At 25.1% G+C, this 19,194-nt stretch overlaps 1 protein-coding gene across 2 annotated transcripts in view; it reads right to left on the bottom strand.

Moving 5' to 3' along the window:
• Positions 1-3,369: 3,369 nt before the first annotated feature.
• The window catches only part of LOC129958750 (inactive phospholipase C-like protein 2), a 39,196-nt gene continuing 23,371 nt past the window's right edge, over positions 3,370-19,194 (bottom strand). For both annotated transcript variants that reach the window (XM_056071409.1, XM_056071418.1), the window contains exons 13-26: positions 16,933-17,016; positions 16,149-16,245; positions 15,635-15,814; positions 14,441-14,622; positions 13,673-13,805; positions 13,450-13,596; positions 12,092-12,189; positions 11,908-11,979; positions 11,601-11,786; positions 10,343-10,411; positions 9,286-9,339; positions 9,092-9,184; positions 7,458-7,553; positions 3,370-5,667 (exon numbers count right to left, since the gene is read on the bottom strand). In XM_056071409.1, the coding sequence (XP_055927384.1) occupies positions 5,374-5,667; positions 7,458-7,553; positions 9,092-9,184; positions 9,286-9,339; positions 10,343-10,411; positions 11,601-11,786; positions 11,908-11,979; positions 12,092-12,189; positions 13,450-13,596; positions 13,673-13,805; positions 14,441-14,622; positions 15,635-15,814; positions 16,149-16,245; positions 16,933-17,016 (1,785 nt within the window). In that variant the 3' untranslated portion in view covers positions 3,370-5,373. The remainder of the gene's footprint in view (positions 5,668-7,457; positions 7,554-9,091; positions 9,185-9,285; positions 9,340-10,342; positions 10,412-11,600; positions 11,787-11,907; positions 11,980-12,091; positions 12,190-13,449; positions 13,597-13,672; positions 13,806-14,440; positions 14,623-15,634; positions 15,815-16,148; positions 16,246-16,932; positions 17,017-19,194) is intronic.

Raw genomic sequence — 19,194 nt, 5'->3', positions numbered from 1 at the left:
CTCCCCCCCCCCGAACTTTTTTCTATAGCTGTATAATACCTCCAATGGGAAACTACTATATACTATACTAATTTAGCATACTGAAGCAAATCTTTTGAAATTGGAAAATTTAAAACACCTCCATACAAATTTATCGTCATATGTAGTTTTTGGATCAATTAAAGAATCTTTCAGACTTTCAGCAAGCATACCTTTGTTGATACAAAATCCATTTTCCATTAGCAGCATTATCATGTGACAGCGCAAGAATTATTTTTACTATTTCCCAAACATCAGAAAATTCTTTTGACTTCTAAATGAATTTTTTCATTGAATGAATTAGGCTACTCTTTGTTTTCACCTTTTTAGTTTTTTCGGAAAAATTTCAAATTCAATCTTTGCACGTTCTGAACATGCCGCGGAAATTTGTGCTTTGGAATAAAGTTGAAGCAAAGCAAACATTCGTTTCTCAGAAAATAATGCATTGTTCTTTAATAAATGTGCATTTAAACAAAATGCAACTTTTAAAACGGCAAAATTTTTGCGGCAAATATTTTTTTTCCCACAATTATGAAACACTGTTAAAAAGAAGTAATTATATGCGAAAATATTCCCGATGTATCATTGAATGCAATAAAGGACGAATGTGACGCAATAAGTTTTAATACCGATAAAAGTTCGATTTTAAATGATTTCATCAAATTTGACTTTTTGGGACTTGATGTCCTCTTCTTTTGTATCCCTTTTAGATAAAAATCCAATATTAATGATTTTTTTTTCCGAATTAGTTCTTACTTTTATTCTTTCGTATTGATATGAACTTTTCAATAAACTCACGTGTAAGTGACTAAACATCACCGCGATCCCATTATCGCTAAATGTTGATTGCTATTCTCGCCAGAGACATTTGTTATTCTCTCACATAGTTGTAGCAGTCTCGCTCATGCTTATTAGCTGCAGTACAGGAATCTGATGAAAAAGAGCATCTGCCTCTCAAATCAAAATTGGACTGATCTATTTGTATATAGAAAAAAATATAGCGAGGGGAAAAAAAAAAAAAAAGGATGAGTTTCCGCGATTACACTGTCGTAAATGGTGTTTCATTTTTGAAGCTATTAGCTACGATATTTTTCATGCTATATTTAGAAATTTTTTTTAATGAAAAAAATTTCCCTGTACTTCTGGTTTTTATGGAAACTTTCATTTTCCCCTGCATTTTAGATGATTTTAAAATTCCTTGTATTTTCCCGGTGCCATGTTAACCCTATTTTGGTTATATTTGATTTCTGACAAATCACTTTTTATAACTTCATGTTCATGATTCCACAAAACTGTCTGACATTAAAGCCGTGTTTTTTAAGTTCCGTGCATTCTGTACATGAATCTTGATGGAGATCGGTACGGTGACACCATAGCGCTATTAAAAACGTTAATAAGGGATTCATCTACCTTCTAAATTTCGCAATATTGTAGCTCAATTTTTTTTTTTTTTTTCGTAAACTACTGATTTTAACCAGAATCTTTTTTTTTTTTTAGCTTCTAACAATGAAAGAAAATTTTGCGATTAAATATTTTGTGAAATTATGAAAATGATTTGATTGTCAGAGCAACAATATAAACTGTTGTTTAAAATCAAATTAAATATTTTGAAAAAATTGTCAAAATTCAGTAAAAATTCTCATGGCTGTTAAATTGGATCAATAAAAAGACAAATTTTAAAATGGCTTCAAATTTTATTTTTGTATAATAACATAAACGTAAGTTATTGCAGTAATCCCCCAACATTTCCTTAACTTTTGAATTAAAATTAAAAAACCTCCAAAGTATATATGTTCTAAGTTGGATACTTGTAGGTCAAACAATCAATGCATATTTATTATTATTAATAGTATAAATTATTCTGGGCCATTCGACTTTTAACTTGATGTCAGCACTTAATATTATTAAAATAATTGCATGGAGGACCATATTGTTTGAAATTAGTTGCATTTCCAAATTAATGAAGATCGAACTTGATTAGTTTTGATTTCAGAACCGTAGAATTTTCTTTGTTGAAAATTTAATAAATTTTGGTGACCAGCTGGTTACCTGGAGATATTGGTTATATTTAATTTCAGTGAAATCATTTAGATAAAACTGATGCCATCAAATTTTCAGACATTAAAACTGTGTTATTTTAATAGACTTTTAAATTATTGTGTATATGAACTTTTCTAATAGAGAACATTTCTATGACATCCTAGCGGTATTGTGTTTGGTTCATCTAAATTTAGAGGTATTGTAACTTATTTTTTATTTGTCCCATTAACTAAGTAATATTAAACAAAATCCTTTAGCTTTCATTAGTGGAGGAAAATCATGCAGTCAGATATTTGATGAAACACTGAAAATTGTTTAAAAGCTAATTAAATGTAGGCTAAAGAATTTTACAGTTATTAAGTTGGCATCATTTGAACTTTAAAATGGAGTAGAAAATAATTTTTGTGCATAAACATTTTTGAAAGTTAATCACATAAAAAAAAAAAAAAAAAAAAAAAAAAAATTCCAAGGTGCATTTTCTTTTCTTCCAAATTATATCTGGGCCAGTTTGGTAACTTTAGGTCAAATGACCTGGCCTATAGAGCACACACAATTGTCTTTTATTATAAGTAGATGTGATTCGATTTAGAGATGTGTATAATTTGCTGGTGAATTATAATTAACACTGAATTAAAGAATCATAAATTTAAGTAAAGCATTAAACTACAGATGATTAATTAAATGCAAATAATTTTGTATTTCTAATAGCTCATAATTCAAATAATATTTGATTATTTTTTTCTTGCCTTTCTTCTAATAATAAATTGAAATGCTATGTAGATTTTTGCTAAAATATTCCTTAAAAAACTTGTATAAAAATAATAAGTATTTTCCATATTTAATTCTGTAGATATACAGAAATTCTTAATTTTATTTATTTAAAATTGAGTATAACTAAAATCACAAAGAAAGCCAATGTGCCTGTATATATGAAAGATAAGTAATTTCAAAACGATTAACAGTATTGGAATACAAAGCAATGAATCTTTTAAACTATGTTCATACCACATTAATATTGTCAGATTTTAAAAATCAAGAAGCATCTCTGAAAAATTTCTTGATATTAGACATTTTCACATATATATAAAATAGAATGAATTGTTTGAAAGGGCAGAGATAGACAATAGTTTTTTTTTGTCCTCAGTTTTTAAGTGTTTAAGTTTCAATATTAAATTATTTATGATGATGGATTTTTTTTTTTTTTTTTGGTTCTGGAACTTTTGGAATTCTTAATGAGTTCAGAATATATATTTTACTAGTCAAAATGGGATAAAAATTCAAATTCAGAACAACTTTTTCTTTAAGTATTTATTTTGGCTGCATCTCAAAATTTTTATAATATAATTTAAAAAATGCAACAAATAGATACATCTTTCTAATTATAAATGATATCAGTTAATCCAACATGAATAAATATATTGTACACAATCAACAATTTTTCATAATAGCAGCTTCTTAGAACTATAAAACTAAGTTTTTCTGAACTTCCAACATTGACCAAAATTTAAAATGAACTAAACACTGATTTTGAGATATATATATATATAGAAAAATATTTTTAACCAATAAACTGTCTAAAAGCTGTTCAACTGAAACAAAATATTTAGAATTATTGAATTTTAATAACTGCACAACAAAAATATATTATATGAAATACTTAATTTTGTACAACAGTTTAAAAGCTGTTCAATAGGTTCCCCCCCTCTTCGTAACATTAAACAGTAATGACTGAACACTAATAGGAAAAATGTACATCAATGGTGTAGCTTTACTTTAAAAAAAACATTTTGACTTTCAAATTTGATTATTAAATATCACATAAAAGAAAATTTAGAAATATTTAAAAATTGTGGTTTCAGAAGTATATACAGTTGACAGATTGAAAAAAAGCTAGGATGAAACATTAATGACAGTAAAACAAATAATTTGACAAAATCTATTAATATTTTACAGAATAAAAGTTTAAAAATTTATAATATACATAAAAACACATTTTTAAAAAGAACTTCATTAAGTTATCATGTATAACAATATATGTTATCTTTCTCCGAATTCAGGAGAAAAACAAATACTATAACATTGCTTTTGTTTAAATATAATTATTTTTTCTTGAATGTATAACTTTTTTTAAAAATTAAGACAGCATAAATATATAATAAAAGAGGGTCTTCCAGTGCTGGAAAAAATATTCAATAATAATCAGAAATTTAAAAAAATCATACTTTTTTGGACTTTTTAACTGATATTTTATATCAATTTAAAAATACATTTGTGAATCATGAACTGTCTAAATTAAGCAATTAGAATTACTCTTCTAGAATGCTGAGGTTTTTATATGGAAGGATAAAAAAATTCTGCAACTAGATTGACACAAGAAAGAATTTAAAATTTAGTATTCATTTGTACCATTAAACAACATAATTTATATATTCTTTGTAAAGAAATATTTTTTCTTTAAGATAATTATTTTGGTAATATCTAAAAGAACTATTACAGATTTAAAGAATTATTACGAAATTTGTTTATGATATTTTAATATTAGCAAAATATCACTTTTAAAACAAATTATACATTTTTAATTCATATAGCATTACTCAACATCATTAGTAGAAAAGCATCATCTCATTTTACATTTTTTTTAATGAAACACTGGACAGACAATATGAAACAAAATAGTTTTGGCATAATCTAAATTTGTACAAAGCCATGAAAGATGTTTTTTTTTTAACCAACTCATCATACTTTGAATAAAAAAATGACATTAACTGAACAGTGTAAATTTTTTTTTGATATAAATTATCACAACAAATTAATACTATAAAAAAAACTAAAAGCTTTTAAGTTTTACAAAACAACACATAAGTAATAAATAATAAAAAAGAGGTGCATAATTTGAGCATCATCTTATTTGCACAGCAACCACAGGGAAAAAATTTCATACCAACTAAAATAATCTCAAACAGCAATAACTTAAGAAAGAAACATTTTACAGGGAGACAGAAAAAAAAAAATCCTTTTATGAAGGCTAAAAATTTTCTATACATGACTACAACCTAGAATTTTTTTTAAAAAAACATTCTTTTATGTCCCATAACAATATTCACCACTGGATGAATAGAAGACTAGATATGGAGCATATTGCTTTTCAAATAATCCATAATATCCACTGAAGCAAATGTTCTGAATGTTTGATGACTTTCTTAATATAAAGATTGTATAAATGATACTAATACAACCATTTCCCAGCATTTGCTCAGGTTACTGCTTGCCAAACATTAGCTGAGGAAAAGTAAATGTAACTATTTGTGGCTTGTGCTACCTATTTGTATTTTCAGATATATTTCCAGGAAAGAAGACAGATGATCCACCATTGCTATCAACCTGGCTTCCAGAGACTGGAATTGTAGATGCTGTGCTGGTTTTCTTAAGTATACCACGTAATCTGCCATCACCCGGAGAAGTTGGAGTGAGGGGAATAGGTTCAGAGGAAGGCAGTAGATTTATTTGATTTGTTAACACTGGAGTTACAGCAGCACTGGATACATTAGCAATGACACTCTCTCTTTCCCGTTGAAATAACTTAAGGAAAACTGGCATCAAATTGCTCAACTAAAAAAATAAAAAGTAATATAAACACTTTCATACTTTTAAATATGGCAATTTGGTTCATTAGAGCAGAAATAGGGGACACTGGAAGGGATGGGAAATCTGCAATAATGCTTAAAATAAGCATTGGCAAAATTTATTACTCTTTCAATGATTGGAATAAAAACAAAATCACACTTGTTACTGTGTAATTGCAAGAAGTTATGAGATTGTATATTAAAAAGACTTTATATTATCAAAAATAAGTGCATTTCGATTTCATTGTTAATTGTTTTCAATGTTTTTTTAGACTCAATAATATAAATTTATTATTATCAAATGTGGTTTGTAAACTTAATTGTTCATTTATAATCTAATTTTTTTTAAAGAAAGGGAAATATGGGATATGGCCCATCCTACCCAACAATATCTCTAGTCAAATAATTATGTTTTCATATAAGCTTAAGGTATTTTACATTTGAAGACTATCCTGTTTTGGAATTTAATTGAATGGTAGCAAATAAAACTGATTTATTTGTTACACTATTAAATTCCCCCCAAATTATTCTAATCATAATTATTAATTCCGATTAAAATTTATCATTTTTTTAAAGTTAAAAAGAAGTTTCAATTACCTTCAGGATTTTTTTCTCAAAATATATGCATTGAAATTTTTAAAAAGCACATTTTTTTCTTTTCTTACTTAATAATTCATTTTAAATATTTATATTTATTTCTATAGTATAAATTGTTTTAGTTTTTCTAAAATGAAATATTATTTGAGCACTTAAATTATTTAAGACAGGAAGGAAAAAAAAAAAAATATATAGAAAACAAGGATTTCAATTAATTTACATCAAATAAATAAACAATTTTTTAAACTAATCATTAAATTGAATAAAATTTAAGTTAAGCAAATCTTCGTACAATTGCAATGCATGCACCATGACTGCAAATTAATATTAATAGAATCCAAATTCACAAAATACATGACCAAAGAGTATATTAGCCACCATCAAAATGCACATTTCTATCTAAGCTGATGAATTTTTTTCCCTCTTAGGATGTAGAAATTTTTACCAATTTACCTAACAACAAATCAGAAATATTTCATCTTTATAATGGAGGACTCCTCTTAGGAGTAACAGTAAAGTAATTATTAAATTAAATACATTTTCATTAAAGTAATTATTTCAAAATGCATTCAGTAATGCAATACTTCTTTTCATTTAAATTTAGTAAATGATTATTATTATTATTTTAAATTTGGATTTTTTATATATAATATTTTAAAGTTAGAAGTATTTGCAGATGTGAACACCTGACTTGAGCTGTCAAAACTTTATTAAATAATTTCTGAAAAGTTTGGGGTCTATTGTCAATGGAATAAGGAAGGAAGGTAAAGTCTAAAGCATGGTGTTATTTTTCTACTCCTCATTTTAAAGTGATGACAAACAAACATTTTGCTGCCATGGATATTGGAGAATTTTTATCATTCTCTTGTCCATTTTCCATTGTTTTGTATTATTTAGTAATTCAAATTTTAATCCAAATTATTTTTTGTATTAGCAACGTTTAACTTTCAATAGCCATTTCTATTATACCAACGGCTTTGAAATTGAATTCATTTCAAAACCTTAAATAGCTAAAGAAATAAAAGTATGAAAATTACAATTTCTTTTATTCTACTCTGGAATTCTGTAAACATCCTGATGATAATTTACATAGAGCAGATTATCATAACCATATACGATTATTATGATAACAGTTTTTTCCAACAGTGGAAGTGGTGCACGTATATGATAAGAATTTACCTGATTAATTGTTGTACAGCTCTGTTCATACACTGCTTTTAATAGGTCAGTTTGAGTAGCTAACATAGTCATATTCCATAAAAAGTTTTCAGCAATCTGACAATAAAAATAAGAGAATTAATAATAATAAACTATGCACTTTGAAATGTTTTATTGGAGAGCTTAAAATACATAGACAAATTAAAAATAATGGGTGATCTAAAAATATATGCAAGACACATTTCATTAACTAACAAACATTAAAGGAAATAAATATTTTGTAATGTAATAATTCATGTTGAATTCTGAACAATCCAAATATCTTCAGAATTTGAAGTATATTTGGGAGTTTCATATATTCTTACTGTTATAACAGATTCATCAGTTTTAAACAGTAAATTTATAGAAGGGAAAAAAAAACCATAACTGGAACACATCAAATAATTATATTGCTGGTTAAGATAAAATATTATCAGGATTCTAATCTTTTTCAAATTAAGATGAATATTTTTGCTTGCTTTAATATTTTTTGAAAGTAAAGAATATTATATTTGTAAAGGACCATATTAAGTAATATAGTTGTCAACCATTGTACATAAAATTTAAAAATTGCCTATATATATATAAACAATAATTATAATCAAATTTTTTGAATGAAATACCAAATTTTGTCTCTAAAATTTCAAACATTAAACCTTTAATTTAATTTAAAATGTTCAATCATTTTGAGATTCTGATTATTTTTAACTTTGGGTCCTAATCAGTTTCAGAGTATGTATTTCAATATGAGATCACAATAAGCACCATGCATCACTTATATATTGTATAGTAATTATTCCAGATAAAAATTTAACATTCTTAATTATTTAAAAAATACTTTTCTTCACATAAATTATTTTGTATTTTGCTAACAATGCAAAAAAAAAAAAAAAACTATAATATCCCTAAAGATCAGTCAATAAGATGCAGATCCCAGAAGGAAGAAAGCTAATGAGTCTTTGCATCAAGATGTTTAATATATAGAACAAATGATATTATAAAATTACAGGAAATGAAATTGATTATATTTCAAATTCCCAAATGTTCTCTTCAAAAAAAAAAAAATAATAATAATAATGTGAATATTAAGGGAAAAATTTTCTGAAAAAAAAAAAGTATTCCATAAAAATTTTTATGAAAACATATGTGATTAATTTTCTTTAGCTTCTTTTTTTTTAAATAATCAAATGTTAAATACATTTTCCAATTTAAGTATAATTATAAAATTCTATTGATACTGCTAATAGCAATCTCACTTGTCCAAATATTGTTTCTGAATAGCTGAAAATAGTAAAAGATTATTTAAAATCCACAATGGTCCATATTCAAAAAACTAATGCCAAATAAAAACCAAATTATGCAAACTTACATTTTAATGAGAAAATAGACAGACTTTTTGAAATTGAAAAAACACAGAAAAATAATATTATTTTTAATACCAAAAAATATCACATAAAATATTTCTTCCTAATTTAAAAATTATATTTATTTACGCATTCATTTTATTTCTAAGAGACCATTTCCATATTAGTGCTCAGAGGCTCAAATCCATAGAGCAATACTGAAAATATGATAGCTATAATAGTTTGTATCTAAAACATTCTGGAAAATCATACCTTTTCTACTTTTCTTCCTTTTAACCCAAGATTAGATGTATTATGCATCATTTCACACCAAGTAGTTTCTCCTGTTTTACAGTGATCTGTAAGCTGTTGGAGGAAAAGAAAAATGGTAAACTGATATATTATTATTCTTATTGTTGGTTGTTTATTAAAAAAAAAAAAAAAAAAAAGGGAAAACCAGCACATACTATTTTCAGAATATCATGAGCATTCTTTTTAATGTAATTATATTCAACCAGGACCTGAAAAAAAAAGAGAGTATTATGTTCCTACTAAATTATACAACATGAAAGTATGCATTTTATTTAAATGAATGATACAATATAATTATAGAATAAAATAATTTATTTTAAATAAAAGAAATGAAAAATATTATAAATTCTTGTTTCATTTACGGACAAAAATTTCATATTGATGTTTAAATGACGAAGTGCTTTGTTATTAAACTATATACATATATATAAACAAACTATAGGGCAGTTTTATAAGATTTATTTGTAAATAGCCACATCAAAAGATATTCAACCGTATGATAGGAATCATACTTTAATCAACATAAATGATCAATTTCAGAATTCAATAAGTTTGTAGCTCATTTCTTAAAAAAATTAGAAACAGTTTGATATTTATTACATAAGTTATGTAACTGAGTACTTTTCATTTATTAATTTTAAATTATTAAATATTTCAAAAATTCATGTCTTTTAAATTTAAGTCTGAAATAAAAATTAGTGATCTATCTATAAATAATCTAGTAACAATTATTAATCTAAGTAATAAAAATAAATCTATCTAATAATTATTTTTTTCATCCTGCAACTGTCTAAAATGCCATGAAAGAAAGCATGGATAGGCAAAAAATATTCTTTGATAGATAAATAACTAATCATAATGTTTCATGTATTTGCAAACTAATCATAATGTTGCATGCAACAATTTGAAATGATCCCCTATTTTAAAAGTGAACCAACTTATAATTTGTGCTTAAATTCACAAAAAGATTCAAATTCTTTTGTAAGCTTAGTTTCTTATGGATACAGGATGCAATTAATATCAAATAATTTCTTAATATATTAGAATCCTAATTTATTTCATTAGGAAATATTAAAATTATAACATGAAATAGAAAACAAAACATTTTAATATTTACCCTTCAGTACTCAGTTTTTAAAAATAAAGAGATATAATTTGGTAAAACATTGAAATTATATTTGCTTAAATGAATTATATGCAGAATTTTTATACCTTTTCTAACAATGAGACAGCTTTACATAAACAAGAAGAAAGTTCGCCACATACTCGCACTGTTGGTTGCTATAAGAAAAGAAAGAGTTTAAATTTTTAAAAATAGGTGTCCTTCACAAAAGTATCAAATAAAAAACATCTTGCATAATTTTTTGTAATCCTGTCAGTATAAATACCAGTAACTAAAAATATTCACCTCCTCCCTTTTAATTCTAGCCAAAAAGATAATATGAAATAAAAATACAAAAATTCTGTTTGTGAAGTTTACAATTTTTTCATGGATAATTTGATAATTTACAGAATAAAAACTGTGTAATGAAAAAAATTAAAAACTAATTTAATTATCACTGAAATTTTATTTTTATTCAAATATTCATAATTTATAAAATAAAGTACTGCTCATTTTAATTTCTTTTTGAAATAGTTTGCACAGTGTTTAAAATTAATATCGTGAATTATACATAACAAAAATACTGGCTTAAAAAATGAAAGAAATATTTTATTTAAAGAAAAATAGAATGCAAATTTTCAACTTTTATGAATATTTTGAAAATATCAACAAAAGAAAAAAATATGGACAGCACAGGAATGAAAGGTTGGGATGAAGGGATGTTACTGAAATTGACTTCTTTCCTATGTAGTAACATATTTTGCTCTTTGAATAAGAAGACACTCTTATACGAATTTATATTTGCTTCTTGAATAAAGAATTTAATCTAAATTCTTTAATCAAAATATTAGAAAAGAGATAATCATGAATACAATAGGTCTTCTTAACTTGAATAAAAAGTTTTATTTGTATTTTAAAAACATTCTAAAGTTTTTTGTTGTTTATTATTTAATTATATAATTGACTTTATACATATAATTATTAACTTAATTTAAATACATTTAAAAAAGGAGGAAGATTACTATTTTGTCAGAAGATTAAACCAGAAGATAATTGTTTACTTCAATCATGTAATAAATTTCATTAAAGTTATAAAACTTTAATGAAACATAAAATTTATTTTAACCTTTTTAACATAAAATTTTAAAAGAACAAGAAGAAAATTGTTGATAACATAAAATTTTAAACATAACCTTTTAACATAAACCTTAATATAAAATACCTTTTTAACATAAAATTTTAAAAGAACAAGAAGAAAATTTTTGATAAAGTTCTTGGTAGAAAATTATATTTTATTTCTATACTGATAATACTTATTATGAGTTATGTTGCAATATACAATAATAACAAAGACTTTTTAATGCTTACAGTACTAATATTTTCTATTTCCCACGATGTTACAGCAGGTGAGCTAGCCATACGTAGAGATAATACTCTAACACATTGTACGAGGTTAGCATGATCTGGAAGACCACATTCTTTACACAAATCTAACATTGCTTGTTCTTCATCAATTCGCATCTTATAAGCTTCGGCTAAATGATTAGCAGCATTCTGTTGAATAAGATGACAAAAATTACTTTACTATAATATATCAAATAAAAAAAAAACGTAAAGTAAATTTGAATAGAAATTTCTAATATATATATATAAAACACAGAAAATATATACTTACCTTAAAAACATCATCTGCTTGTTTAATACCTACAGCCTTCATATTTAGCCAAGCCTTTCTCCTCTTGTTTCTCTGTAAACAATGGTTAGATGAAAATGCTTATTTTAATACAGGAAACACAATATTAATAAAGATAAACAAAATATATAATTTTAATATGATCTAATTTTGCAATTAAATATACCTGTTTTTCAGATCTTGTAGTCATAGAGATGTATACAAAAAGTGTTGTATTATACAAAGGATCCCCATTATTAGATAACAGTCGTAAATGACGGTAGCCTAAAATAGAAAGAAAAATTACAATCAACAAAGACCATCTCAGACATTTTTTTCTATTAATATGCTCTTGTATTCCATTTAGATAGTATTATATATAATATATTATATTCCATTCCATTTAGATATATTCCTTTAAATAGTATTTTCCTATTTATACGATTATTTGTAAGAGAAAAAAAATAAAAACTGATTCTGCATGCAATGTTTTCTTAAATTGATATTTTTGCTTATACCATGTCTTAAAAGGAAACTGCTAAAAGTTCAGAAAAATGCAATATTTGCATGTTTAATTTTTCAGAACAGCTAATGAGTTTCATTTGAATATTATATAAGGAAACAACAAAAGATACCTTTGAATATTTTGTCTCTATCTTATTTGATTTTACAACATGATTAAAAAGTAAATTTTACTACACAGACTTTTTTGAATAAAAGGAAGACACCAAATGGATAAGTATAAAATATTGTTTGTGACATGAACTCTGACAGGTAAAAATGCAAGAATTCACACTAACTTTGAAATAATTGGTTTAAAAATTGGATACCCATAATGCAAAAGTTATTAAATATATTTCCAGTCAAAGACAAGTTTACAAAGCAACATTTTTATATAGCAGAATTGGATACTGTATTTGTAAACATGTTAAAAAATTATTTACAGAAAATATATTAGTGTGCAATTTTTTTAAATTAAAAATTATGAAGGTAAAGACAATACCAATTGAGATAATTTAGACATGTCTTGCCTTATACAGATGGAAAGATTGTTGAAGATTCACCAGAGAAATACTTTTCTTCTATTTTCTTAACCGAAAACATTAATAATAAATTAGATAAGCTACTATAATATTTCTGTTAGTAATTACACTTTTGTAGTTTTCAAGGTTCTAAATTTTCTAATATGTTTTAACATTTCAACTAATAAAAATATAATTATTGTTAAGAATATGACCTCCATTTTCTAAATATTTAAAAATTAAAATGTGACATCTTTATGTAAATATTGTCTAAGATTTCACTTAAGTAACAATCAATTAAATATTTATAAAACCATTTGTAACTGAAAATTTTTTTAAAACTAATTTTCTTTTCACATAAGAGCTGCCAAGAATAAAAAAATATAATAATATGGTGTTTCAGATAATCCTATATCTTGTTTTTCAGGCTTAAAAATATTTGTGAATCAACTTTGTCTCAGATAATAAGTAACGACAAAATTCAACCAATAGGGCAAATAAATACATATGTCCATGTGCTTACCTCTACGCAAGCAAGTAAGTGGAATTGTATACTGCCCAATAAAATCATCCCCAATAAATTCGTCATCTAATACAGCTATCCTTAACAATGCAAGTTCAGGAACTGTTACAGTAAACTCAAAACTTTCATCAAATATAGGAGAATGACCTGAAATAAACAATAATTAATCAGTTTAAAATCCTTAAAATTAATTGATAAAAACTTTATGGTATTCTTTTTTTACCTTCATGAGTTCTTGTACGTGCTTCTGCGCAATCTATACCCATTCCATAGATCTGAACAACAATGTATGGATCAATTGAACTAGCTTTGGCAGATGCTCCTTTAGGTTGAGGTAACTGCTGAGCACTAATAATCTGGAAGTTAAGTAGCATTTAAGAATCATACTATTGCAAGTATAAAAGGTTTTCAATTATAATATTAGTTAAGATGCATGGATTGCACATATGATGTCAAAAGTTTCATATTTTATATGACACTCATTTATAACATACTGGGCTGCCTCTTCTGTAAAAATAAAGTTACAAGAAAATATCATATAAAGAAAATCATTTTAAAGAGTGAGAAAACTTTAAGATTTATGCGCTATTAGGTAGCTTTGGAAAACTTTAATACAATCTAAACTGAACATGAAATAAAGTTTCAAAATATGAGATGCTTCATAATATCACATATTCATATGGTATATAACAAATATGATATGGAAAGTTTTTAGAATCCACTCCATGTCTAGGAAGGGGAAAAGGCAGAAACAATTATATTTACAATGTTACTGTATTGTCAAATAATTTTAATTTTAAGTAATTCTATATATACTGAATCAAAACTTTTTTCTGTAGATGTTACAACTTTGAACTTCAAAGGAAATTATAAAGCAACCTATTCAACTATTTTGAAAAAGTAAAAAATTTGATGGAAAATAAAAACATATGAATTATTGATTAGACTGTGATTTAAAAATGAATTAAACTATTTGAAATTCATATAATACCTTAAGATTTAATATAGTTGGTTCAACACCAGGCAAGGGATCTTTAGCACAGCCTCCTGAATACAGACACAATGGATCTCTAAGAAAGGAAGGTTTAAGAGTGTAACCACAGTTCCCATTTTGCTGAAACCAACCTTGATATAAATCCATCATTAGTCCAGCTGTTTGATAATTCATTGCAACTGGAAAAAAAAAAATAGCTGAGATCTTGTAAAATAGCATAAAAGTTCAACTACAAACAAATGATTAGACATGGACCAAGAAAAATTACAGAGGATAAAACTTTTAGGGAATGTTTTAAGTCATATTTTTTTTCACACAGGATTTTAAAGATTATATTTATTAAATTATAGATAATGTAGATGATTATAATCGATTTTGAAAGCTTTTATTTAATCAAGACAGATAAATTGTAATTCATCTTAATTTTTTTTAAAGATAAAGACCAAATCCAAATATAATCATTTATATTTGATAATGATAGACTAATGCATAAAACATTACTCGTACTGCTTATATTTTATTCAATTTCTTTAAAAAAAATGAGAATTTAATTCCAGAATTAACTATGAATTAAGATAAATTTTACTTCAGATAGTTTATTTAAGGAACAAAATTCTCTAGGGAAGTTTGCTTTTAGAGTAAGAATATAGTAGTATAATAAAATGATTTAATCAATTATATTTGTCTCTCCAGTATTATTCTATAACAATGCTGAAGATAGTTTTGATCCATGGCTTAGTTATGGAAAGTTTTATGTGGCACAAATTTCATATTTCCAATTACTACTTTATTATTTCAATTTAGATCTACACAACTATTAAAAAAAGTATGCATAGCACAGCCTAGCAGAAAAGGACCATGAAATCATTATTTCATAAAAATAATAACATTTGCTCACACAAAATAAGAATATGATGATGGAAATATAAATTGAGCACTTTTTTTTCTGATGTAAACTAAAAGCATAAATAATTGTCTTATCAACCATTCACTAAATTTTAAGTGATTTGATAATGATAAACAAAAATCTAAAACTAAAGGTACAATAGAACATATTGGGAAATTCATAAAATAGTTTCGAATCCAAATCAGAGAAGATATCTTACATTATTTATTAAATTCACAAAAATACGCCAGAACTTGTTTTATGAAATAAATCCATCATTATAGAAATTTAAAAGATAATATTACCTAATTCACATCCAAGACACCAGTACTCCAAAGGATTATAATTACTGCTATCGACACGATTGCTATTTGGGAAAACATGAATTAGATATCTTCTACTGTAGTTCACCATATCTTCAGGAGATATCTGAGCTAATTTGGAAGCCATCCCTTCAGAAAACGATGACACATCTGACAATTTCTCTGAAAATTATTAAAATAAATATAAATAAGCATAAAGTACAACATCAGTTAACTTTTTGGAGTTTTAAATTTCATTAAAAGTTGCAATTCATTATGCAATCTAATGTTGATTCAACTATATTATACAGAATATATGAGGAAATATCTGTTTCATATTTGAGTTTTGAGACCTCTATTATTTATTACAACATAATTATTTAAAAAAGAATCTCAGATTTCATACACAAGAATTTCTCTTCCAGAGTAAAATCAAATGCTAAACATAAGAATACACTAAAAGGGGGGAAAAAAAGGCATAATTAAAGAATATTTTATATATTGAAGAATAACTTACGAATTTCTTCTGTTAATTCAATATCCCAAAACCTTGTTCTCGTTAAAGCAACAAGATCTGATAATGAACGACACAATTTAATTTTTCTGAATATACTCTGAAATACAAAGAAATATAAGTTACAAAATTATCTAATGCAATTTATTATCTTATACGAATAACAGCTCTAAGATTTCTACAAAAATAATAATATTCTGTTATAAAAGCATAATATGAGTACAAATGCATATTGCAGATAAATATTTGCAAATGGCACCCAAATTCAGGAGAAATAAGGGTGGGAGAAAGCTTTTATAAAAACCAATTACTATATATAATGAAAGAAGACTAAATGTCAAAAGAACAAATGCAGGGTGTTTCATAATTTCTCTCTTCCTGTATAAATTTGTCCATTTTTTACTATTTTATCAATGCACCCTTTCAATCAGTTTAAGTCAACTGTTATTGCACTGATAACACAATTTAATACAGCTTCGGAAAAATTTACAGCATTAAAAAAATAACACATCTGATTATGATTCATATCATTATAACCCATATTTGCTATTGAATTTAGGATATAAATTTTACTATTTATAAATTTACTTTTAATTATTCTGCCAAGTATAGCACTTTTTGGTTACAAGTAATACAGCTTCAGAAATTAACTATTGGATTGCAATATCTCATATATTTGAAATGCTAGTTTAAAAATGCACCACAATAATCATTCCTGATGCATCAGAAGTCAGCACTAGGACAATAATTTACACAAAATACTATTGTTATTAATTACAGGACATACTTTGCTGCCACTTCCTTCTTGGTCTTCATCCTCATCTGAAACATCACCATTTGGACCTGTACATGTTGCTGGGAGTTTTTTACCCTGAGAAAAAAAATTATTTCATGTTAAAATACAAGTAGCATTCTTCATTATTTTGATTTCTTTTCTTTATTCAAAGAAAATCATATCAAGATGGCTTAAATAACATTTATATTAATTAATTTTTTTCATCAGCATATAATTTTTAATTAATATCTAAAATGAAGAAAAAAAAATCAATAAAAAATTATTATTATTTATAATATTACATTTATTAGATATATGCTTTATTATTTAAATATATATTCAATATATAACAAATTAATTTTACATAGATATATTATTGAACAATCAGGAAAGACTTAACTCTTTAATACTTGAAAGGTTTAATTCTATCTAATTTTAATTAATAAATATAATTTCCAAAAATATATTTTTTATTATTTATGGCATCTTCTGATACAGAGTAACATGTATGTATTTTTTATTAAAGCTTTGAAATGCATCAAACGGTGAAATACAAAAGATAAGGAATGAATTAACATTACAGTTTCCTGAAAATTAAGCCAAAAAAGGCTCAAAATGAGAGGTACAATTTCAAATCAAAATTAATATAATGTTCTGATGATTTAAACTTAAAAAGTCAGAAACATTTTCCAAAACAAATACTATATATCTATACTTATAATAAAGCTCAATGTGTGTGTGTGTGTTGGCGCTCTACAGGCCAGACCATTCAACTTACAGCTACCAAATTTGGCACGTGTATACCTTGGAGGCCGGGAATGTGCACCTGGGGGTTATTTTTTCTAATTTTTAATCAGAATTTTATTTATTTAAAAATTAAGCGAAATTTTGGAGTGTTTCTGCTATAACTTCTGAAAATATTACCGCACAAAAAAGATTTTTACATGAAGTTAATGTTCAAAAATTTATCTTTTAAATTATACCAATGTTTTAACCTTAAAATTAAATTTCTATTTTTAATGAATTTTTAAATAAATATTTTAACTATATTTTTCAATAATTTTTTTTGTACAAAATAAAAATAAAATTTAAGCTGCACGAGCACGTTTTGCATTCATGGGGAAAAATTAGCTTTTTTCAAAGTGTTGCCATCACATTGATTAAAGCTCCAATTAAAAATAAATTAAATCTTTTTGGAAATGAAATCTGCAAAAATATAATTTTCGGCACGTGTCTGTAGAAAATAAAACAAATATGAAATATTATTTTTTCTAAAAAATAAATTCACGAAAAATTATTTTATGATCTTTTACACTCTCTATATTATTAATCCAATAAATCAGTTTTATTTTAAGGCAAGTTTTGTTTAATATGAACAGGATATCCATTCAAATCAGGGCCACACAGCTAATTTGTAAACCTTTAGTAAGACGCAGATATGCTAAAATGGTCTAAATGGAAAATGATTATATTTTATGTAACTTCATTCAATAAATGCTCTAATAAATAACGCATTTTTGATTTTACATAAAGCTTCTGCTGTGGAAATCACAATTAACAAAATGTTCTTGAAACACTATTTTTTTAAATAAAAAGAGTTAATTTCCAATCAACTAAATCAATCACTTAAACTGACTGATTAATGAAAATTTGAATATCACTATTCAATAAAAAAAAGAATAATTTTAGATTTTCCATCGATCGTTTTAAAGAAAATAAGCCAATCAGCGTGCAGGTTTCTCAAGATTAATTGGCCTAAGATTATGAAAATGTTGAGTTTTTCTAAATTTTTAACATTCAAAACTTCATAAATAAGTCTTAGTTGATCGTGGAAAACAGAAACATTCATTCTTTTATTTAAAATTTGGTGTGTCCAGAATATTTCTCACAATATGATACCTTACTGCATTAAATTTAGACTTCATAATCTTTGAAATATGTTTATAGGCCGGAACAAAATTTTATTATTGATTTCATTTCAATCCTTTTGAAAGCAAAACTAAAAACTGAATTTTATGCTGAATCTGAGAAGTTTTTGTTGAATTATTCTTTGACATATTACATAAATTATGAAAAATATTTTGTAGTTCACATAAGACTTAAATACCGAGCGATTTTGTTTGCAATACTCATATTCAATAATAATAATAATAATAATAAATAAATAACAATAAAGATGATAAATAAAATAAAACGCTTGGTTTTATTAAAAATTATCTTTATATTAATTGCAATTTCATCATTTCCACTTTAAATTAAAATTGAAGTTTTACC

This window comes from Argiope bruennichi, chromosome 2 (assembly GCF_947563725.1).
Source record: "Argiope bruennichi chromosome 2, qqArgBrue1.1, whole genome shotgun sequence".
Taxonomy (NCBI): domain Eukaryota; kingdom Metazoa; phylum Arthropoda; class Arachnida; order Araneae; family Araneidae; genus Argiope; species Argiope bruennichi.
The sequence above is the reverse complement of the archived record's forward strand: the minus strand, read 5'-3'. Positions and strand labels throughout refer to the sequence as shown.